Consider the following 25,009-nt stretch of genomic DNA (forward strand, 5'->3'; position numbering starts at 1 on the left):
AAAACAACTAGACAGCTTACCCTAGAATTTGATATGTTAATCTTCTTATGTTTAAGTGTCACTTCTAGCCCTAATTGATTGGCCACTCGCTCAAAGCCCTGAATAAGATGTCAACTCTTGGTAAGAACAAAAGATTACCAACATGTAGCAAACTTTATCCAGTAAAACATTCAATTCTCATAAACAGACATCGTGGATTTGTTTGATATAAGCACTATCTGGAGGTTTCGAGACATGTAGCCAAAGCTTGTTCGACTTTGATCCAATGCCGTTCAAGCAAATCGCGTAGTCTATGCTTTCGCGAAGTCGCTGATCAAAGCTCTTTAGCCACTGTGTTTTATTTAGGATCCCAAAAAAAAAGTGTTAAATGCCTGAGGTTTCAAGAGCATAAACGATTACATTGATTTTGACAGGGAACCATAAGACCTACCTTTGCTGTACCATTATAATTGAAGGGGCCTCCTGATGTTAGACCAAAGAGAAGATTGTACTTCCCTTGTGTCTTCGGATTAGCATACAACCGAGAAAATAGCCTTATAAGTTCTAGTAGTGCCACAGCACCACTCCCATTGCTATCACTCCCTTCTGACAATGCCTGCAATCAAGAAACAAAAATTTTAGACCATGAATCGAGCAGACAGAAAAACGTCTACTTAATAAGCTTACCGGTGCTACTCCAAAGGTATCATAAGAGGCCACAACTGCAATAGTGGGGAGTTGAGATATGTCACCATCCCCACGCAACCCAGGAAGCCAGGCCTTCAGAAAAAACAAGGAAGCTGTGGCTAGAAATACTTTAATGTGCTTCATAATATTTTTGGTGACAAAACTTCAATTTTAGAAATAAAAAAAGGGATTTCCAAGATAAATTGTAGTCATAATAGCTTTTTCATTCTAAATTTTACACCTGCAAATTTGTCAAACTGCTGGTCGTCAGCTTCTTGGGCTCCGCAACTGGAACCACGAGCTTATAGCTGCACAATGATGAGGTAACTATTGAGACATCTCACATAGAGGGCCACCAGCTTGATCAGACTAAACTTGAACGTACACGTGGAAAGATTGAGAAACTACCCTCCAGTGATTGCTGTAGCGTGCCTCCCTGCAGCATCATTCTCTTCCACCTCTTGTAAAAGAGACATCAATTTCTCATTCTCAAAGGCAAAATAGACAGGATACTGCAAAACAATTAAATTTGATATATTTAGAGAATGTGGCAAGAATGGCAAGAGAGGAGATTCCTTTCAAGAACACTCCATCCTAGCTTTCAGAGACGAAAGCAAAAAGTTGCTACAGCATAGTGCTTGATACAACAAGAAAATCTAGCAACTGCGCTTTTGTAAAGAAATTAATAACCATGAAAAGAAAAAGAAAGCAGATGAGTGTTGGCCAGACATTCAGTAACCCACTTATGAAGGCACAAACACCTGAGCACATGCCAAACTGATAATAATTACACATGCTGCCAGTTTCCAGCTCAATATAACAAAAAAACAGAGAGAGAGACATGTCAAATCTTCACATCTTCACCCAAGGAGCCAACTTCCTGGAAGACAGAAAATTTAAATTTCAGTTTCTTTTGCTCTTACAGGTAAGCTACTGTGTATAAGCGAGCGCTCAAGCTCTGAAATTTCTTCAAATACATCTGCATCTGCATCTTCGGAATCAGCTGCATCATCTGCACTACATTGAGTTGTGAACTTGGAAGGAAGCAGCAGCAAGAGACCACCTATAACTTGTTTGCTTCGTAGCAAATCTGTACAAAACCACCAACTTCAGACATCTGGATTCTCACCAAAGTATCAACTATGTGGACAAACTATCTTGCACCTTACCAGAAAAAACAAAGGACACACAGATGGGGGGGGGGAGAGAGAAATGAAATGAAATGTTATATTAACGTCTTCAAAAGGCCGTAATGACCTATGAGACCTGAAAGTTACAAAGTGGTGGATCTGATACAAAGTCAGAGTAACAAAATAACCTAACAACAGTACAAAACAAAGACATATACAATGGGGTCCTAAGTTGGTTGATGTGAGTCAAGCAAAAACTAAGCAGAAAAATGGGCGGCTTGTTGGGATAGCTGAATCACAAGAGATCTAGCATCGGTCGTTGGCGAATCTCATCAATTTCCTCCATGGCTAGTAGTCTGACCGAGCGTCGTGCATGCCTGGCCAGCGTGCTCCGAATTTTCTGTCGTAGCCTCCGTCAATGCTGTGTAGTTCCTCGCCGTCGCGGGCGCCTAGATTTCCCCAGTTCAATCGCTCGGTCAATCAGTGTGCCTCTCGTGTGAGACGAGGGGGAGCTCTGCTGTGGGGGTGGCTCTTGCGGCTGTCCCGTGTCTGCTCTCAAGAAGTCTGTGATCCGTCTTTGAGACTGGCTAGCCTCGCCATTCATCAGGCTATCTCTGTGTCTGCACAGCTCGAGCAAGAACAAACCCAGACATCTCTGATCTTCGTATCCCATGACACTTGAGAGTGGTCCAAAACCCTCTCTGAACAAGCAATGGAAGCGGCCTTGTATCTCGTAGTAGACGGGGCAACGGCATGTATAGTGTAGCTCTGTCTTCTCAGGTTCCATGTTACACAAGGGGCATGTCCTGTCCTCCGCTGGTACTCCGTTGTATCTCCCAGTCTCAATCCGCAACTGGTGAGAAGATGTGCGTAACTGGCCAATAGCACATCGTATCCCATGAGACAAGTGGGTATCCATGTATCTGGGTCTCGCCACAAAACCATCTTCCGTAAGCTGGAGGAGGTGGTCTCTGTAGAAAGCCATCTTCGTGCCCAATTCCTGTGTTGGTTGTATCCATGTCCTCCTGGTGTCTAGCTGGGTCAGGTCTTGGCGGATGAGCTTGGTGATCTCTGACTGTGTAAGACTGAGAGATGGTGCATCCAATGAGTAATGGAATGGTGGCAACCTGTCTAAGCTGAACCCATGATGTCATCTCCCCATACCAGCATGTTGTATCTCCTTGTATGGCTAACTGTCGAGAGGATTCAAGTGCTATGCGAGCATATCTGTCTCTAGGAAGTGCCCATGTGCGGTTTATGAAGGAGACTAATCTGGTGAGCGCCTCCAACACAAGTGGGGGGGCCGCTAGCTCTGCTCGGATAATGGCCCGTGGTACTGATGCCTTGGCTCTAATGAGCCTCGAGATCATAGAGACGAGAGGTTTCTCCATGTTCCCCCATCCGTCTAAGCGACCCGGCCTCCCGTGGTGATCAAGTGAAGGTCCCCATATCTCCGTTCCATAGAGCAATGCTGAAGCCACCAAGGTGTCAAAGAGCCAGAGCTTCGTCCGGGGCTCCTGAAACTGAACCCGCGAACACATCCTCTCCAATCTCCCCAGAGCTACGTGGGCTCTAGTAAGTCTGGTCTCTGCTGCTCTACTGAGTGAGAATGCAGGTCCGCTAAAAACCACTCCAAGGTAAGTGTAAGCGTCTGTGTACTCCACAGTCTCCTGGCCGTATGTGAATGTAGGTGCTGACCTCCTGATCCACTGTGGGGTGGTATTAAACACCATAACCTTGGTTTTACCCAGGTTGACAGACAAACCACTTTCGTGGGCAAATGTATGCAGAGCATCCAATTGACGTTGCATTCCCTCTGGGGATTCGGAGATCAACACTATGTCATCAACATATAACAGAAGTGGAATCCATGTCCCTGCCAACTGGGCACCTTTATCCCCATCGATGTCAATGTAGTCAGAAACCTCATCCACATACATACCGAAAAGAGTAGGGGAGAGCGGGCAGCCCTGCTTCACCCCAATACTGGAGTGCAACGGTGTAGAAAGTCCCTCCGGGATGCGTACATGCCCTACTACTGATCTGTACAATGCCATGATCCCCCAAATGAGTTTTGTGGGTACTCCCATTTCCTGTAGTTTGCACATCAGTCTAGCTCTGGGTACCGTGTCGAAAGCTTTGCGGAAGTCCACAAAGCTACAATAGATCCGTCTCCCATGAGATCTACCTTCTTCGATGATGGCCCTGAGTGTTAGGATATGGTCAAGAGTACAGAAGCCTCTCCTGAATCATGCCTGCCCAGTGTCCGTATTCCTTCCCTCTCTGCCCATCTACTCAGTTGTTGCTCAAGAATGCATGCATACAACCGTGCCAGTGTGTGCCCGATCATAATATTGCGATAATTCCAAGGCTCCATGGGGTCTCCTGATTTGAAGATAGGTACCATCGTAGATAGGCTCCAAGTGTCTGGTGGGCCCTCACACATGGCCCGGTTAAACATAACTGCTAGAAGCTCTGCTAGTAGGTCTTTGGCATGCATGAAATGCTCAGCGACTAGGCCATCATGATCATATGCTCTCCCGGTCTTCATCCTGTCGATAGCTTTCTTCACCATCTCAGCGGGGTGAAAAAGACACATGCGTGTGGGCATGGATCGGGGGGGTTGGGGAGGGGCGGCTGTCCAGGTACTGTGTACAAAGATGATGCGTACTGCCCCTAGGTCTCTGTGGAGGAAATAGCGGCGGGGGGGGGGGGGACTGCTCATGAAAGAGCCGCCACGCCTCACACGAGTCCTGACTCAAGAATAGCTGATATAGATCCTGCTCAAGTCCAGCCAAAAAAGCCCTCTTCTTCCGCCGCACCAGTCGTCGGAAGTCAATCTGTGACTGTCTGTGAGTGACGTCCCCCAAAAGCACCTCCCTCTGAAGTCTAGCTCTAGTCTGGCGGCACTCCTCATCGTACCAGCTTTCTGAGGCATGCTCCCTTATCAGCGTCTCTGCTCAGGCTGGGTGTGTGGGTATGCCTCTGCTGCTGCATCATGTAATGTCTGTGTCAGTATAGTAGTTAGCTCCTCCAGAGGTTGCCTCGGGTCCTCAGTGCATAGGCGTCTGTAGATCCCGTCTATGTATACAGAATCCGTCTCCCGTGTGAAGGTGTAGCGAGTAGGGGTTGCTACTCGTGGCCTGTGTGCTGCACTGAACTGGAAGGAGATGGTCATCGACACCAGAGCATGTTCCACTGCCACCCCGACCGGTCTCGGCTCAACCGTGAGGTCCTGGATACTAGAGATGAGATTCGGCTGTGCCATGACATAGTCCACTGTGCTGGCTCCATGTTTGCGTGGGAAGCATGTAAAACCTCCCGCATCAGGAAATCTCTGTAGGCCGTTCAAGATGGCCAATCCATGTGAAGTGCCCATGTCTATCAGGTGTCGCCCATACTCAGTATATTCCACATCGTGTGATCATCTGGAAAGGCCCGTCTCTCCAGCATCTAGCTCTCTTAGCATCTCCTCTGAAGTATCATAAAACACTGCCTGGTGATGGGCAGTCCTAGTATTGAAGTCCCCTAGGATGATAATGTCACCGTCCCTAGAGAACTCCCATATGTCATCATCCAAAATAGAGAAAGGGGACTGTCCTCTGGGTGATGCATAAACTGATGTACTCGGGGGAAAGTAGCAAATAGCTAGATAGAGGTATCTGTCTGTCTCTGCTGTCAGTCTCACCCACATGTACCTAGCCTGCTCGTCCCTGCGGGCTATATGTATCAGTGGCTGTAGATCCTCTCTAAATTAACACTGCCACTCCCCCCGAGCCCTGCCCTCTGTGCTCTGAGCGTGTCTCCTATCTGTAGGCTGTCTCCCACCTGTATCCATTGATGTGAGGCATGGATTGCCCAGGGGCGTGGTATGTCTTAGAGTAAAAGATGATGTCTCTTCCAGTAAAGCTATCCTCAAAGGCACCCAAATCAAGACGCATAGATCCATTGCAGTTCCAGGCAACTACTTTGAGTGTGGTCCCATAGGTCTCGCACCGTCATGTGGAGCGTCGCTCTAGTATTACCACGTTTTCGTCTCTGTGGAGGAAATAGGGGGGGGGGGGGGGGGGGGGGACTGCTCATGAAAGAGCCGCCACGCCTCACGCGAGTCCTGACTCAAGAATAGCTGGTATAGATCCTGCTCGAGTTGAGCCAAAAAAGCCCTCTTCTTCCGCCGCACCAGGCGTCGGAAGTCAATCTGTGACTGTCTGTGAGTGACGTCCCCCAAAAGCACCTCCTTCTGAAGTCTAGCTCTAGTATGGCGGCACTCCTCATCGTACCGGCTGTTCTGAGGCATGCTCCCTGATCGGCGTCTCTGCTCAGGCTGGGTGTGTGGGTATGCCTCTGCTGCTGCATCATGTAATGTCCGTGTCAGTATAGTAGTTAGCTCCTCCAGAGGTTGCCTCGGGTCCTCAGTGCATAGGCGTCTGTAGATCCCGTCTATGTATACAGAATCCGTCTCCCGTGTGAAGGTGTAGCGAGTAGGGGCTGCTACCCGTGGCTTGTGTGCTACACTGAACTGGAAGGAGATGGTCATCGACACAAGAGCATGATCCACTGCCACCCCGACCGGTCTGGGCCCAACTGTGAGATCCTGGACACTAGAGATGAGATTCGGCTGTGCCATGACATAGTCCACTGTGCTGGCTCCATGTCTGTGTGGAAAGCATGTAAAACCTCCCACAGCAGGAAATCTCTGTAGGCCATTCAAGATGGCCAATCCATGTGCGGTGCCCATGTCTATCAGGTGTCGCCCATACTCAGTATATTCCACATCGTGTGATAGTCTGGACAGGCCCGTCTCTACCACATCTAGCTCTCTCAGCATCTCCTCCGAAGTATCATAAAACACTGTCTGGTGATGGGCAATCCTAGCATTGAAGTCCCCTAGAATGATAATGTCACTATCTCTAGAGAACTCCCATATGTCATCATCCAAAATAGAAAAAGGGGACTGTCCTCTGGGTGATGCATAGACTGATGTACTCGGGGGAAAGTAGCAAATAGCAATGTAGAGATATCTGCCTGTCTCTGCTTTCAATCTCACCCACATGTACCTAGCCTGCTTATCCCTATGGGCTAGATGTATCAATGGCTGCAGATCCTCTCTAAATAACACTGCCACTCCCCCCCGAGCCCCATCCTCTGTGCTCTGAGCGTGTCTCCTGTTTGTAAGCTGTTTCCCACCTGTATCCACTGATGTGAGGCATGAATTGCCCAGGGGCTTGGTGTGTCTTAGAGTAAAAGATGATGTCTCTTCCAGTAAAGCTATCCTCAAAGGCACCCAAATCAAGACGCATAGATCCATTGCAGTTCCAGGCAACTACTTTGAGTGTGGTCCCATAGGTCTCGCACCGTCATGTGGAGCGTCGCTCTAGTATTACCACGTTTTCGTCTCGGTAAAAAGCGATCTTGCCTTTTTCCCTTGCCGCTCTAATCTCCGGCATTACTTCCTCCATATGAGCGATCTGCGAGAGGGTGAGACCATCCTCGAGAAAGATGCCAGTCTCTTTAAGAGTTGGTCTTTTCTTCAAGAATGACTTCTTTGCTTCCATGGAGGGAAAACGGAAGATGCGTGCTCTTTCTTTTGAGGTTTCTCCACTGCCTCCATTTTTCTTTATGCTGCCCAGTCTCCATGCCCTTGTGTGTGTCGGCTCATGAATCCCCATCAAGGCTGTGAGTTCTTTTACTTCTTCGTCCACATTGCCTTTGTCTTTAAGACCGCAAATTCTTACATGTAAAGCGCGCACCCTTCTCCTCTGCTCCTCCTCTAGTGTACAGTTAATGATGTTGTTGGGTGTGGACGTGGGCATTATCTCCTTGTCTTTTCCTTTCTTGGCCACCTTGATCCATTTCTCGGCTTCGTCCGCCTTCTGTTGGGTTTTGGTAAGAACATCCACCCAAGAAGTCGTCATTTCTTTGTGTTGTTCTTCTCCCTCTTTGATGGCCCGTACTTGTTCCTTGATCGTGTTGATTTCTTCGATTACTGAGGTTTGCAGTGCGCCCTCTTCCAGTGTGTTTCTTGATCGGGCTTCGGCGAGTTCTTTCTTGAGTGACGTGATCTCTTCCTCTTGGGTCGTCACTCGGTCTTCCAGCGTGCTTATCTTGCTCTCTTGGATCAGCACACGTCCTTCGAGCATGTTTATTGTGCCCAAGAGATTGCGGTTCATCTTGGTAATGGTCTCCGTCATTTCATCTTTGCATTTTTGAATGGCATCCTCTAGGGGGTCGGCTTTATCGTTCGTCTTCCTCATGCTTGATCGCCGTCCGCAAGGGTGTTAGATGTACGTGTGCACCCACCCTAGCAACAGGCGCGGCAGTTGGGCGTGTGGGGGAGTCGTCCGCAAGGGAGTCGCTAGATTCCTGTGTGCACCCACGCTAGCGGCGGTCTCGACGAGTGGTGGAGCGCGAGGCTGTACGGCCCGGGGGAGATAGCGGTAGTTACAAATTGGAGAGAGAGGGGGGGGCGGGGGGGGGGGGGGGGGGGGGGGGGGGGAAGTATGGTAGATAGAGTGGGGGGAAGATGGGCGACGAGGGGGGGGGGGGGGGGGGGGGGGGGGGGGGGATAATCTACGCGTAGGAGAGGGGGAGGAGACATGCTACGCGTAGAAAGTTGGGGGGGCTAGGGCAGCGTGCAACGGGCGCGGGAGGGGGGAGAGAGAGCGCGTGCACAGTAGGGTGCCACGGGGGTCCAGCGCGCAAGCAGGGTAGGGGGGGGGGGGGGGGGGGGGAGGGGGGGAGAGCAAAACAATATATGATACGAACAGGTCTGCACCAAAATTACAAAGCTGCGTATTGGTACTTGGTTTTGCAGGAAACTGGTGTGTCAACTCAGTCGTTCTGGTCCCATGGCATGCTATATGGACTCTGGAGGACAAACATGCTCTATAATTTGGTGGATCACCCATATGCTCCCAAACATTGCAAGACAGCTACTGCAGGGTGACGAGATATGTTTTGTAGTCTTGACTGTTTCCCTGTTTTGAGATTTTGAAACGTTTCATATCGGGGCAAGAAAAAGGTAAAACGTGTTTACATATAAGTATCGACATGCACACACACACACTCACATGCATTGTGTTGTGAGCTTAGTAATCTCATCGAGTATAGATGAGATGCATATACACACACACTCACATGCATTGTATTGTGAACTTAGTACTCTCATCGAGTATAGATGAGATTACTAAGTATCGATATGCATGTACATACACACACACGCATCGTATTGTGAACCTACTAATCTCATCGAACAATGTGGAAAGAGTGTCACAAATTGATGACGTGGCATGACCACCCGCGGACAATCCGGGCAGGTAACAATACGGCGCTAGCGTGGCACGCGGTACAGACAGGCTGACGTGGCATGCTTGTATGGATTCCCAAAAATCACGCTGACTGGCTGATGTGGCACAGTGTAAGGATTTCCGCTTTTTTCGCTGACATGCTGACATGGCCAGGCGTACGGATTATCGAATTTTACGCTGGCTGTTTTTGTTGGCAGATTTGAGAGCTAATTGAATTTGGAACCCTCTGCTTTTGAGTTTACTACTTTTGGGAATCTGCTTTTGGTATCCCTTGTAAGAATAAAGGAGCCCTAAGGGCCTCACTTCTCAGAGCATCAGAACGCAGAGTCTGAGAGTTGAGGACCCACAGAAGTTGTACTTTGTTCAAAGATTAATACAAAAAGAAATACCGAAAGGGACGCCAGTCATTGGGGCCAATCTCTCTTGGCACGGAATTACGCCCGGCTGTGTCGAATCAATTAAATTGTGAAGTGTGTTAAGTGAATCTCTCTTCTGTCGCCACAAAGTTTAAACTTGGGGTGCCCAAGTTTGTTTCAGTGGTATCACAGCACGGCCGATTTCTCTTCTACCGGGAAATCTGATCCTTCTTCTTGCAGCACCTATGGATTCCAAAAAGAAACAAAGGACTCCATCTACCACCTCTGAAGCTGGAGGCAGTACCGAAAATTCAAGCGAATTAGCGGAGAATGAGTAGGGGCCACCTCAGCCCTCACAGTATGAACTCATGGAGATGCAACGTCAACAACGGGTTGATGAGTGCGAAAAGCAGATGCTTCAGTTTGCCAAGGATCCTCAGTATGCCAAATTTTTGACCCAGCACCCGATTAATGAAGTGCATACTCATTGGCAGAATACCATTGAGACACAATTCAAATCGGAAATGAAGAAACCTCCTGCTCCGAGGATGTTCACTAAAGAAGAACTCAATGATGTTGTCAAGACCCGAATCAATCAGATTCTAGACACTAAGAAGACATCGAAGAAGCAATTGAAGAAGCGCAACAAGGGGACTGACTACCCCGGTTACTTGGGCCGTCAATCTTCTTTTGCAACTGCACAAAAACAGAAGAAGCATGCGCATTTCGAAGGACTACCCAGTTCTTCTTCCTTTTCTTCCGATAGTTCTTCTAGCTCTTCCTCTTCCGACTCGAGCGAGGAGGAATAAAAGGGCAAGAAGCGAAGCAAGAAACAAAGTTTTGGAAAGAACTGGAAAAAGGCAAAGAATATCAAATTCCGACCAATTCATGACAATTCTATGGAGGAGTCATCCTCTAACAGTTCGGACTCCGACGATCACATGTTTTATGCAAAGAAGAAACACTTTTACAGAGCCAATCAGTATGATTTCCTCGAAGACAAGAACAAAGAGACAAGATTTCCTCGAAGACAAGAACAAAGAGACAAACGAATTTAAAGAGGGTGGATAGTCAGTGAAATTTGAACCCTTTTCTGGATTCCAAGATGCTCCGAAGGCTTTGGCTTTCATTCAGCAGTTTGATAAAGCCTTCTCCGGAGGGCACTACCAGAGCACTCCAAGATTAGGAGGTGTCACAAACCGGAGCGCATAACAATTTAAAATATACTCGGATAAATAGAATTTATCACTTAATATTGAAGCCAGAGGATATAGAGAGAGATAGAGAGTGAGAAGATCGACACAGTACTGCGACCAGAAGATGGGCTGCTCCCCCCTCTTAAAGAGAATTCTTTATTAGGGAGAATCTTTTTACAAGCACAAGAACCGGAGAAAACCCCTCCCTTCTAAATCTCTGACTCGATGGTCGTTCCTTCCCGCAAGGGAAATCCGAGAGACGAGCTCTCAATCCTTTTTCCGTCTGTACTCGGAGTTGAGACTCCGCAAACAATTTCCGAATTCCGTTTTCGGAATTCCCAAGCGTAGGCCGAAGCCTTCTCGCTTCTCCTTCGCGATGAAGTACCTGCAAACACACACGCAAACACACGACAACAATTCGTATGGCGAATCCACAATAGGTACCTGTCGCTCTTGCGCGAGAAAAGCGACTTCCGTGCTTCGTAGTCTCGCGCGATCTCTCGCGTCTTCTGGCGGTAGAGTCTTCTCTTGATGGCGCTGGTAACTTGCTTTCAGTGAGGGCATGTGGTGCTTTTATAGCTCCTTGGCCACGGCATGAATAGCTGCTCGCGTAGAGATCGTGGCCGTTTTTTTTTTTTTCTTCTTTTTCTTTTATCTTTTTTTTTTTTTTGTTCTACCCGAAATAGGGAGAGAGAATTCGTTGGCTGGTTTTGTTGCTTTATTTTCTAAGTGGCTGCCCACTTATTAAGTGGACGGCCGGCATATTTTAAAATTGGTCTGAACCTGCCCAAAAACTCAATAAAACCTTATAAGTTTAAAACAATGCTTTTCACAACACTTCCCATGCGTCCCTGGATGCAACCACATGCATGAATGCAATGCAAACATAGATTCCTCGCGGGAAAGCATCTGCTCTTCCCGGAAAACTCGCTAAAATATTCCGCTTTTTAAGAAAAGCTTCTCAGAACCCATCTTTATTCTTGTGCTTGCGTCTTTACGCGTATTCCTCTTTTCCAGTTCGGATTTCCTCTCGACTATGGATATCCCCTTTTCAATGCACCCGTCACCCACCTTGTGACGCATCAGGAATACCCATCACCTAGTCCTTTCCTACCGAACTTAGCTACAATCCCCTTCACGATACTCTATGTCACCCATCCTATGACGCATCAGAGATGTCCGTTTCCGGATGGTCGGATACTTCTTCCCGATGCTCCCTGTCACCCATCCGATGTGACGCATCAGAAGTACCCGTTCTTGGTGGCCTTACAGATATTCCCGTTCACACTGCTCCCGTCATTACTTTGAATGACGCAGTAGGAATACTCTGTACTCGGATGTCTCCAGTGAGAAAAACCCTCTCACTTAAAATTCCAATAATTCATTTAGAATTAGTTTCTTGGTGTTCCAAGCGAGAAAACCCTCTCACTTATAAATCTAATAATTCATTTAGAATTATTTTTTAGTCAGATAAAGCCAATTTAGCAACATCCCTCTCACTTATAAACAGTTGTCCTCAACTGTAGAGGTCCAACTGAACTGCCGGGGAGAAACCGGAAAATTTCAAATCTTGCTCAATGGTGAGTTGAGCCAGTCCTTTCTCAAAAGAGAACTTAGAAATTAAATTATACAAAAATTCAATAATTCAATACTTACCTTACCATTTCATGTCCTTCCTCTAGTACCTCGAGGATATCCTTCACCATTCATTAAACTTACGAGCCATGTAAGAACTCGTCATTCGCGTCTTTCCGAGAATCTGTTAACTCAATTCCACCTTCTCAATCCCGAGAAGAATCATCCTCCTAAAAATAAATTTAGGTCTATGTCCTTGCACATAACCTTGCGCTATTAGTCCTGAGGATATTAAATCTCTTGTGTCCTCCCACATAGGGAATTCCTAAATCATAAGAGTATTAATCTTGATGTCTTCCTTCACAAACAAAGTGTGTGATCACCTTAAAGAAGGTTCTTGTTTCGGGCCGTCGCTCAACGTAGGCGGACGGTTCCAATCCGAAGATTCCTTGTGCACGGCGCACTTCCTTCCAATCTTTTCCTCCTTGCAAGCATCAATGACGCCTTGCAAAATCTCAGGCAGATAGGATTCTAGCCATAGCATTTTCTGTACGTACGTTCAAACCTAGTTCACAATAGAGTGAACCCTCTTTGATTCTCAGGGATGTTCTCCCATATGTAATTCTTACCATTTTGAAACGGTTGGCGAATTATATTCTTACGAACAGAATAGTTTGAATTTATTCCAGCAACGTGTAAATGCTACTTGAACTGCTCATGGAGAAACATATACCGCAACCAAAAGTTGCTACTGTAATGGTAAAAGCACATAGCGTACTCAATGATCAACGACCATTGGAAAACCTCTTCTCCGTAGAGAAGCTCAAATTCCTTCTACCAAACACATCTCAAATAGAGATTCTCGTGTCGGAATATTCTTGCGCGCAAAAAGGCGCTCAAGAGAGTATAACAAACTCTCGTCCAGTTCCTGGCATAGGTCTGCATCTTCGTGTGTTATCCATGTACTCAAAAGTGTACATAATTCTTAAGCTCTGTTAGAGTTTCGATGAACCTAGGAAATTTCCTTCCCTTCGTAAGATCCTTAGAGCGAAGACGCTCAACTTGACAATCCCTTGGCTCGATCTTAGAGCAAAACCCGCTCATCAAATAATTCTTGGATTCCTCAAGCACAGGCCGTAGTTGTCGCTTGTTCCTTCCCTCATAAAGAGAGTGTTCATTCACTTATGCAAAAAGCACTACCATATTTTCCCTTACCGGGTAGGGGTTGTGGGCTTAAAGAGTACCCAAGCTTCATGAAAGCTTTTCTTTGCTTGAAAGCTCAGAATGGTTCCTTCATAATTTCCTACCCACAATAGCAGGTAATTTGTTGGAGAACTACCGGATACCAGATCAATCATGGATCTTCCGGATGGTTAAGCAAAGTAGTTCATCGTATAAAACAATGTTCTGACTCAACCTTACTCTCATAAACACTCGAGAGTGATTGTCCTGGTTAGACACGTACATATCTCGTGCATAAAAGCAATACGCGGTTGATGAGTTCCTCAAAGATTTAACTTTGATCAAAGACCTACCCTCTCACTTAAAGTGTGAGGGTCAAAAACTCGGGAGTTAAATTGAATTCCCTTACTCCAAACTTTCTCCGGATAGCAATGTATCCTTCGAGGAGAGGTAACAAAAATTCGTTGTTTCTGTGTTCAATGGTTCTTGTCCCACTGCGGGGATTGTATTCTATGTACACTAAGGTGTACACTTTCAGCTTTTATTGCTGACTCTACCATCTGCTGCAAAGTATCTTGCAGATGGGTTTACAAAATTCGGGCAATAGTCCTTCGTTAAATTTGTTCATCTTTCCTTCCTCAGAGAGGATCAAGAATGGAGCTACCTTGGCAAGAGTGAACCACTACTTGCTTTGTCTCGCTCGTATTCCTATTGGGCAAACCGATCCCAATCTTCTTTGATGCCTTTCTCAAAGCGTAGAGGAAAAAAAATTTGTCGAAAAATTCAGCCTTGAATTGAATCCAAGTCTTGTTGTAAGTTCCTTGCAGAGCTTTGGTATACCACCAAGTACTTGCAATCCCCTTGAGGTGTTTAATCACATGCCTCATCTTCGACGCTTTTTCAGAAATTGCCGTTTGCAAAGGCAACTTCAAACTGTCAAATGAAAGCGGTAGCTTTTGGGACATCTTCCCATCCGTCAAAAGTATCAAGCTTGACCAGAGTGTTCTGAGGTCTAAAGACCTTCTTCATATCCTTCCCGAAATGACGGGATTTCTTGGCTATGGTTCTGGATTGACGTTCATGGATATTTTCTGGATTCTGAAAGATCTCGAGCATTCTGCTCCTTGGATTCTCTAGGTTCTTGAGCATCATGCTCTTGTCACCTTCGCAGAGAATCCCAAGTCTTGTGTCGACTTCTTGCAGAGAGGGAAAAAAAAAAATCCAACTCTGCGAGCTTTTCCTGCAGGACTTAGGTTTCCGCCTACTTACTTCTCTCTTGGCTTGTCAAGGCTTCTTCCCGTATCTTCTCAGAGTCGTCCTCCTTTACAGAGAAAGAGAGGAGACCATGCTCTGATACCACTGTCACAAACGGGAGCGCATAACAATTTAAAATATAATCGGATAAATAGAATTTATCACTTAATATTGAAGCCAGAGGATATAGAGAGAAATAGATAGAGAGAGAGATAGAGAGTGAGAAGATCGACACAGTACTGGGGACCAGAAGATGGGCCGGTCCCCCCCCTTAAAGAGAATTCTTTATTAGGGAGAATCTTTTTACAAGCACAAGAACCGGAGAAAACCCCTCCGTTCTAAATCTCTGACTCGATGGTCATTCCTTCCCGCAAGGGAAATCCGAGAGACGAGCTCTCAATCCTTTTACCATCTGTACTCGGAGTTGAGACTCCGCAGACAATTTCCGAATTCCGTTTCCAGAATTCCCAAGCGTAGGCCGAAGCCTTCTCACTTCTCCTTCGCGATGAAGTACCTGCAAACACACACGCAAACACACGACAACAATTCGTATGGCGAATCCACAATAGGTACTTGTCGCTCTTGCGCGAGAAAAGCGACTTCCGTGCTTCGTAGTCTCGCGCGATCTCTCGCGTCTTCTGGTGGCATAGTCTTCTCTTGCTAGCATTGGTAACTTTCTTTCAGTGAGGGCATGTGGTGCTTTTATAGCTCCTTGGCCACGGCATGAATAGCTGCTTGCATAGAGATCGTGGCCGTTTTTTTTCTCTTCTTTTTCTTTTTCTTTTTTTTTCGTTTCTTTCTTTTTTTTTTTTTTTTTGTTCTACCCGAAATAGGGAGAGAGAATTTGCTGGCTGGTTTTGTTGCTTTATTTTCTAAGTGGCTGCCCACTTATTAAGTGGACGGCCGGCATATTTTAAAATTGGTCTGAACCTGCCCAAAAACTCAATAAAACCTTATAAGTTTAAAACAATGCTTTTCACAACACTTCCCAGGCGTCCCTGGATGCAACCACATGCATGAATGCAATGCAAACATAGATTCCTCGCGGGAAAGCATCTGCTCTTCCCGGAAAACTCGCTAAAATATTCCGCTTTTTAAGAAAAGCTTCTCAGAACCCATCTTTATTCTTGTGCTTGCGTCTTTACGCGTATTCCTCTTTTCCAGTTCGGATTTCCTCTCGACTATGGACATCCCCTTTCCGATGCACCCGTCACCCACCTTGTGACGCATCAGGAATACCCATCACCTAGTCCTTTCCTACCGAACTTAGCTACAATCCCCTTCACGATGCTCTATGTCACCCATTCTATGACGCATTAGAGATGTCCGTTCCTGGATGGTCGGATACTTCTTCCCGATGTTCCCTGTCACCCATCCGATGTGACGCATCAGAAGTACCCGTTTTTTTTTCCGAGAAAAAGATCCTTCTATTAGTTAATGAAAACTGCCCATAGGGCTACATCCACCTCTGTAGGAGAGGGCTACAACAAGCATGATGGGGAGACTCTCCCAATGAAAAAACAGCATATATACAATGAGACTAAATCAAGAGATGGGAGGAGGGAAGAGCCACACAGGTGGACAGTAGTGCCATCTGAGCACCCCCTGGACAATGGTGTAGAAAGGCCAAGGGCGCCAGAGTCGAAGGAAAGCCTCGCGGCCCTCCTGCATGCGGTCGGAGTTGCCCTGTAGTCCCTCAGGCTGTCCTCTGAGAGTATGGATCAGCTCTAGCCAAAAGTCACGAACAGTCTCTGCTGGTGGCACAGGGCGAGCCTCAAAGATGCGGAAACAGCGAGCCCGCCAAATGAACCAGAGAACTAGGCCGCTGATGGGCTCCCAACACTCCTCTCTCTCACTGCACCACTCCTGTGGAGTAAGATCTGTAGCAGGCTGTAGTGTAGGTCGCCCCCCCTGCATCACTATCATCTTGCTGGTGGAAGATAGCTCAAACTGAAGTGCCGGGCCCGTGAGGGTGGACCAAGCCGCTGCCCCCCGAGTGTACTGTCGAGCCGTGGAGAGGGCAGGCATCAGCCGAAGAGCTCGTAGCCACACCTGCTGGGCCGAGGGATAGTCCCAAAGACAGTGACGCTGACTCTCCACCAACTGGTCACAGGCTACACATGCGGCCGAGAGACCATGTCACCAGCGTGTGACTACTATCTATCCTTTTTGTTGATTTCTTTCTTATTATCTATTTACTTTCACTTTTTGGAAACACCCCTCGGGAAATCTAACTGCCCTGCATTGCATAGCTAGTGTGGAACTGTCCAGAGGGAGTCCAGGCCTGAGGGCAAGAGAGCACTAAGGTTGGACAAGGACTATGGTTAGCCAAGTGGGGTCATTGACTAGCCAAAGTGGAATCCTTTGCTACAGAGGCTACATTTCAGTTTTGGATGTGGCCGCAGTGTACAAAGAGGGTCGGATGACCTAGAAAGATACAATGGCAGCATCTCCTAAAATTTAGGGAACTGCTATTTTGGGACCTGAAAATGTGTTGGCGTCATTACCTCCGGAATGACAAAGGGAACATTTTCTTACTCTGCCGTGAAGTCAACTGGGCAACCGGTTGGGATATTTTTAGGCGGCAACCCCGAAACGGGAAAATGCTTGTAAAAGTGCCAAGTGGCACCTTCTGGTGCACTTGCCTTATGCAACAAGAAGTGGCGCTGAATTTGAAGAGGGGAGAGCCTCATTTTCAGATTTTGTCACAGGTTAAGAGCTATGGAGTGCTTGCTTTCCCTCTTATGCACAGTGCGGTGCCAGGAGTGATGCCCTGCACGCTACGCACTGCCCTCTCTCTCCCCTTTGGCAGTATGTTATGCCCCTCTAGTGGGCTCTTCATTTGACCAATGTACAGTTGTGTGGGTTCATGCGCGATTGCCGAGGCAAGAGCCTCTTGCACAGGTACTGGATTAGCTAGCGGCTAATCCCCCCGCAGGTACAGGTGAATTCGGAGAGGTTTCACGCCAGAAATCTCGTCCGATTCAAAGGGCAAGTAGCCCTACAGGTGCGGGAGCTCGAGGACTTGCTAGGGATGCGACCGGCACGCGAAACGGAGCCCGAAACAGTGAATTACAGCCTGCTGTGTATTTTTGCAGGTTTAGGGTTTTGGCCCTAAACGGACCCTAATACCCCCAGGAGGTTCGGGGACGCAAGGGGACCGCTGTACAGGCGATCTGGCGCATTTTCAGGGCTGAAAACAGAGAATTCAGCGTGCTGCAGATTCTCGCCAGGTTTTGCAAAGTGCCCGTATGCGTCGGGAAAGTCAGTCAATGCGTGGGAATACTGACCGTGAAGGGTTCTAGTACAGTTATGCTGCCGAAATCGGGCTGGAACAGTGGAAATTCAGCCGAGTTTGTGCGGGGCAGCTTGTAGGAACCACAGCGTTTATTCCCTCTTTTGAACAATAAAGAAATACCGAAAGGGGCGCCTAAGTTAGGGGCCAATCTGGTGTCCGTCTAATCATACAGGTGCAATCTAGCAGCCTGTATCCCTCTCCCCTTTGATGTGTCTTGAAAGTACAGGTAAAATAGACGACTAATAATGGGTGAAAGCTAAATCAAGGTTTAAAGTAAAGTCTACCGCCCTTTTTGGATTGAACAGGCCGGTTTCATGGTTCCATCGACGGGATTAAATCACTTTTTCCCATAGAAGTGAGCCTTGGGCAGTTTTCGGCTTGAAGACACAGGGGATCATAGACCAGACACAGGGAATTGCAATTATGGCTGACAGACCAGATGATGTGACTGAAGAGGTTTCCTCTTCACAGGGTCAACAGACACATGAAGTGGGTGAGTCCTCAAGACCACCACAGACTGATGATGATATATTCAGGACCCAGTTGGTTACTGCTGTGGCTATGTTCACACAAGTAATGCAGAATCCGAGGTTTTTAGCCTTTCTGCAACCTCCTGTTCCGTCTCAGCAAGTTGGGTCACTGGATCATATTCAAAAGCCTGTTAAGGCTCGAGCACAGGTGATTCATACCGCACAGTCAATGGAAACACCTGTACACTTGACGGAGAACATGCAGTCTCCACAACGTATGCCTAAGGTGCAAGAACAGGTGGCTGAGATGCCAGTTTTTCAAGCTGTACCAATTCAGCCCGCCACCTTTCAGCAGCCTATAGCTGGTTCTAATGGGCAGGGAAGCAACTTACAGGCTATGCAACAGGTCTTCCCACCACCTTCAGTACACCCTGGCTATTTTGGAGGTGGATCCGTATTCCAAAGCATGGCTGGTCATGCACCTGGAAATCAGTTTTATACGCCAGGAACAGTGTTTGCGGGTGCTCAAACGATGATGCCTAACCCCATGTACAGTGTCATGGGTATGCAACCAGGGTTTCAAAGCACTCAGGGCCAATTTGGGATGCCACAAGCAAATTTTGGTATGGCTGGAATTACAAATCAGCAGCCAAATATGGCATTTCCAGGTCAAGTTAATAGCGGCCAAGGAACACAGATGAACCTTAATAGTGTTCCCATGTTTCAGTCACTTCCATATGACAATTTAACGCCGCTGGAGAGGCCAACTCCGTACAAAGAAGGTGGCAAAGGAGTGTCATTCACGACCTTTACAGGGTTTGATGACAGGAAGAAGGCTCTTTCATTCCTCCAGCAGTTTGACAAGGCCTATGCAGGGGGAAACTTTACAGAGGCTTCAAAGGTCCGCAAGGCAGCCACTTTCTTGACAGGGAATGCGGGACAATGGTGGACAACTTTATTGCTTCAAGGGCAAGCTCCGTCCACATGGATTTACTTCAAGCAGATTTTTGCAGCAGCATGGTTATCTGATGATTTCGAAGCAGATGTCATGACAGAATGGCACCAGCTAAATGCTGCCACTTGCAGAAATCTGGATGATTACAATCGGAAGTTTTGGAAAGCTCTACTTCCAGTAACTTCCTATAGGTTTGTGCCATTGACAGAACAGATTGAAAAATACTGTTGTGGCCTACCTAAAGGATTGAGAAAGTACTGTACGAAGACAAAAGTCACTACTTTGACGCAGCTCATCGAGGTAGCAAACACTGGCAATGGTTTGCTCAAGGGAGAAGATTGTGAATTTAACACTGGCGTCAAGGCAGGATCAGGCAAGAAAAATTCGGCCAAGAAGCACGTTCCCAATGAGGCTCCTAAAGGGACTCAGGAGTCGGCCAACACAGGGAAAGACAAAGCTACGGCTGAATCAGAAAAAGGACCAGCAAAGAAATGGAAAAGACGTTTTCCTCGCAAGTCAGAAGAGCAAAAGAAGGTCCTGAGGACAGAGAACAAATGCTTTATATGTGAGCAGCCTGGCCACATTGCTTACAACTGTCCTACAAAGAAAAGGCCAGCTGATTCTGAAGACAAGAAGGACAGGAAGGGAAAGAAGCCCATGGCTGGTCTAGTGCCAGATATGGTGGGCGACAAGCCAAATTCAGATGCAAGTGAGCTTTGCAGAGCATGGGGAAAGGTTAGGGATCAAACAGTGCTTATCTTCTTTGATCCAGGTGCCAAAGCCAACTTTATTTCCCCAGAATTGGCTTCAAAGTTGGGAATCAGACCTGAAGAGATGGGGTATACAGCAGAGGCAGGTTTGGCATGTCCTGGCCATACAGAGGCTGTGACACCCATCATTGGAAAGTTGCGTCTACATATCCAGTCCTATGTAGATGCTGAAGAATTTTACATCATGCCACTGGACGGATGTGATGTGTTGTTAGGTATTCCTTGGTTGTTTCGTGTACAGGGAATCATGGATGCCTACAACAAAAAGATTACTGTACAGAGCAGGGGAAAGACTCACATTCTGGATGTAAAGCTTAAAGGGGAGTCTATTCCTACTGTATCAGCTTCTGCTATTACTTCTGTAATGAAAAAGCCTCTTTCTGCGTACTTGGTTTTTGCACGTGAAGTGTCAGATTGTGATGAATCAAATTTATCTGTGCTAGATAAAGAAAGGTCAATGTTTTTACAACAGTATAGTGACTGTTTTTCCGATTCATTACCGTCTCAATTACCGCCAGAGAGACCCGAGGACCATGCGATAGATTTGGTGCCAGGCTGTAGCCCACCAAATAAGCCTCCGTACAGGGTTAGTGCGGCTCAGCAGAAAGAGATAATGGGCCAAGTACAGGAGCTGTTAGAAAAAGGGCTGATTCAGCCCAGTTCATCTCCATTTTGTTCTCCAGTATTGTTGGTGCAAAAAAAGGATGGCTCATGGCGTATGTGCATCGACTACCGTGCACTGAACAAGAATACCATCAAGAATAGGTTTCCTATACCTAGAATTGATGATATTATGGACAAATTAGAAGGAGCAGCTATGTTTAGCAGGATAGATCTAAAGAGTGGGTATCATCAGATCCGCATTAGATCAGAGGATGTGCACAAGACTGCTTTTAGAACGACGTTTGGCCTTTACGAATTTTTAGTGATGCCCTTTGGTCTCACAAATGCTCCTGCTACGTTCAATAGGATGATGGACAGAATTTTCCGTCCACACCAGCAGTTTGTTGGTACATTCTTTGATGACATGATAGTCTACTCAAAGAATGAAGAGGAGCATAGGCATCACTTGGCCATTGTGTTCAAAGAGCTACGCAGTCATAGGTTGCTCATCAATGCAAAGAAAAGTGAGTTTTTTCTGGAAGAGATTCACTTTCTGGGACACATTGTCTCAAAGGACGGTGTCAGAATGGATCCTGCAAAAGTTGAAGCGATCAAGTCATGGCCAAATTTGAAGACGGTGCATGATGTCCGAAGCTTTTTGGGACTATGCTCCTATTACAGAAGGTTTATCCGAAATTTCGCTGAGATTGCTTCACCTTTACATGCTCTTCAAAAGAAGGCAGTCACCTTCAGATGGACACAGAAAGAGATTTCAGCTTTTAATCTCTTAAAGGAAAAGATGACTTCAGATCCAGTCATTGTGTTGCCAGATCTTAGGAAGTCATTTGTGGTCCAGTGCGACGCCTGCGGTAGTAGCATTGGTGCTGTGCTAATGCAAGATGGCAGGGTAGTAGCCTATGAGAGTAGAATTTTGCAAGGGCCAGAGATGACCATGCAGGTCTATGAGAAAGAGTTACTGGCTGTGATTCATGCGCTCTTAAGTTGGAAACACTACCTGCTAGGTGCAGATTTCGTTGTCCAAACGGACCATCAGACCTTGCGATACTTCTTGACACAGACAAAGTTATCTGAAAAGCATATGCGATGGGCAAATATCTTGTCCATGTTCCATTTTCAGATTGTGCATGTGGAAGGCAAGAAGAACGTTGTGGCTGATGCCTTGTCTAGGAAGCCACAAATTTCAGCTGTGTCAATTCCTTATCATCATGAACTTGATGATATGAGAGAACAGTATGCAAATGATGAAGATTTTGCAAGGGTCTTCGAGCAACTAATGGATGGACAACGTCATGAACACTATCTTCTTGAAGACGGGTTCATGATGATGCATGGCAGATTGTGTGTCACAAAGCCATTGCGACGCAAAGTTATGGAAGAGAGTCATGTCCCACCGTATGCAGGGCATCGTGGTATCGATGCTACAGTTAAAGCGGTTGAGACATTCTTCTATTGGCCTACATTGAGAAGGGATGTGGATGCCTTTGTGCGAGAATGCCTAATATGCCAAAAGGTCAAGTTTGACAGGCAAAAGGCACCAGGGTTATTGCAACCACTACCTATTCCAGATAAACCATGGGAAAGTATTGCTATGGATTTTATCTTTGATCTTCCAAGAACGCAGACAGGAAATGATGGTATTTGGACCATTATTTGCAGATTCAGCAAACAGGCTCATTTTATTCCTGTCAGGAAGAAGATAAAGCCAGATCAGATGGCACGCTTGTTTATGAGCAATATTTTCAAGTATCATGGCATGCCACAGTCGATTGTCAGCGACCGTGATCCACGCATGACAAGTTTGTTCTGGAGAGGCTTGTTTGAGAATATGGGCACCACGCTCAAATTCTCTTCGTCATTTCATCCTCAAACAGATGGGCAGTCAGAAGAGGCAAATTCTACTGTCCTAGATCTGCTGAAGTGCTATGTGTCAGAGCATAAAGGAAAGTGGGAGCAGTATTTGCCATTGGTGGAGTATGCATACAATAATACAGTGCATTCATCAACTGGCAAGGCACCTTTTGAGATAGTTGAAGGTGGCAAGAAAGTTCCTCCCATACTGCATACAAAGGACAAGATATTTGAAGCAGATAAGTATGTTCAGGACATGGATGAAATGTACAAGAAGGTCAAAGTGGCCTTAGAAAGGACTCAGGCAAAGCAAAAGAAAGCAGCTGATCGTCACCGTCGTGAAGTGGTATATTCACTTGGTGATTGGGTGCTTCTACGGTTTGAAAAGGCAAGGTTAAAGAAGATGAAGGGCAAGGAAAGACTCTTTCCAAAGCTCAGCATGCGTTACTATGGGCCTTTTCAAGTATGCGACATAATCAGTGATGTTGCATATAGGCTGAAATTGCCTGACAGTTGGAAGATTCACAATGCGTTTCATGTGAGTCTTCTCAGACCCTATGTGGGTGATGTGCCAGAAGATATGCCAGCTGAAGATCAGCCGGAAGTCGAGGAACTTGACGAGATCTTGGTCCCTGAACAGATTTTGGCACACAAAGAAAGGAAAGTGAAAGGCAAGGTTGCTAGGCGTTACTTGGTAAAGTTCAGAAACTATCCACCAATGGATGCTAAGTGGATGGAAGAAGGTGAACTTGCAGAGTCACCAACTGTGTTATCACTTTACCTGGAAGCCTTCGATTTGCAACCTACCTTGACCCCTTGAGTTTCAAAGCTACATGGATTGTCAGTGTGACAATGGCTTTTGAAACAAATGATGTACATGGTATTTAAAGTGAGCTCAAATCAAATACCTGTTACATGAATGTTAGAGCTGTACAGATTGTCAGTTTGGCAATTGCTCTTATGGAATGTCCAAAAGTTTGGTTAGTGCTATAGAAGTGAGTATTTCTTGTCAGTCTGTCAAGGATACAGTGATTGCTTCTATTAAAGAGTACATGTGTAACTGCATTCTTAAACTGTCGGTTTGGGTATGCTCGAAAGTGTTACGGGATCCAACGTGTACTATAAGACAGTGGCAAAATGTGCAGCTACCATTTTGTCATTGGAAAGTTAGTGACTCAAAACAATGGCAGAGTGCGAAGCTACCACTATGTCATTGGGACAGGGTTCACACGCAGGCAATACATGAGTCGACGAGGTGTTGAATACACCAGGGTTGACAATGAGCATGTATGTGTCGTATATGTGTCGACAGGTGTTGAATACATCAGTGTTGACAGTAAGCATGGACGACATAGATGCAAACGAGGACGTTTGAGATTTCAAGAGGGGGGTATGTCACCAGCGTGTGACTACTATCTATCCTTTTTGTTGATTTCTTTCTTATTATCTATTTACTTTCACTTTTTGGAAACACCCCTCGGGAAATCTAACTGCCCTGCATTGCATAGCTAGTGTGGAACTGTCCAGAGGGAGTCCAGGCCTGAGGGCAAGAGAGCACTAAGGTTGGACAAGGACTATGGTTAGCCAAGTGGGGTCATTGACTAGCCAAAGTGGAATCCTTTGCTACAGAGGCTACATTTCAGTTTTGGATGTGGCCGCAGTGTACAAAGAGGGTCGGATGACCTAGAAAGATACAATGGCAGCATCTCCTAAAATTTAGGGAACTGCTATTTTGGGACCTGAAAATGTGTTGGCGTCATTACCTCCGGAATGACAAAGGGAACATTTTCTTACTCTGCCGTGAAGTCAACTGGGCAACCGGTTGGGATATTTTTAGGCGGCAACCCGAAACGGGAAAATGCTTGTAAAAGTGCCAAGTGGCACCTTCTGGTGCACTTGCCTTATGCAACAAGAAGTGGCGCTGAATTTGAAGAGGGGAGAGCCTCATTTTCAGATTTTGTCACAGGTTAAGAGCTATGGAGTGCTTGCTTTCCCTCTTATGCACAGTGCGGTGCCAGGAGTGATGCCCTGCACGCTACGCACTGCCCTCTCTCTCCCCTTTGGCAGTATGTTATGCCCCTCTAGTGGGCTCTTCATTTGACCAATGTACAGTTGTGTGGGTTCATGCGCGATTGCCGAGGCAAGAGCCTCTTGCACAGGTACTGGATTAGCTAGCGGCTAATCCCCCCGCAGGTACAGGTGAATTCGGAGAGGTTTCACGCCAGAAATCTCGTCCGATTCAAAGGGCAAGTAGCCCTACAGGTGCGGGAGCTCGAGGACTTGCTAGGGATGCGACCGGCACGCGAAACGGAGCCCGAAACAGTGAATTACAGCCTGCTGTGTATTTTTGCAGGTTTAGGGTTTTGGCCCTAAACGGA

General features: G+C 46.6%; 1 protein-coding gene across 3 annotated transcripts in view; it reads right to left on the reverse strand.

Moving 5' to 3' along the window:
- The window catches only part of LOC147422784 (M28 Zn-peptidase nicastrin), a 99,263-nt gene that overhangs the window by 10,784 nt on the left and 63,470 nt on the right, over positions 1-25,009 (reverse strand). For all 3 annotated transcript variants that reach the window (XR_015186844.1, XM_086503601.1, XM_086503602.1), the window contains exons 2-8: positions 1,590-1,756; positions 1,075-1,178; positions 908-974; positions 667-759; positions 431-595; positions 190-330; positions 21-98 (exon numbers count right to left, since the gene is read on the reverse strand). Coding sequence is in view for 2 of the 3 variants with exons in the window: in XM_086503601.1 (XP_086359727.1) it covers positions 21-98; positions 190-330; positions 431-595; positions 667-759; positions 908-974; positions 1,075-1,178; positions 1,590-1,756 (815 nt within the window). In the remaining variant the exon portion in view is untranslated. The remainder of the gene's footprint in view (positions 1-20; positions 99-189; positions 331-430; positions 596-666; positions 760-907; positions 975-1,074; positions 1,179-1,589; positions 1,757-25,009) is intronic.

This window comes from Adiantum capillus-veneris, chromosome 27 (genome assembly GCF_014529385.1).
Source record: "Adiantum capillus-veneris isolate H3 chromosome 27, ASM1452938v2, whole genome shotgun sequence".
Classification (NCBI taxonomy): Eukaryota; Viridiplantae; Streptophyta; class Polypodiopsida; order Polypodiales; family Pteridaceae; genus Adiantum; species Adiantum capillus-veneris.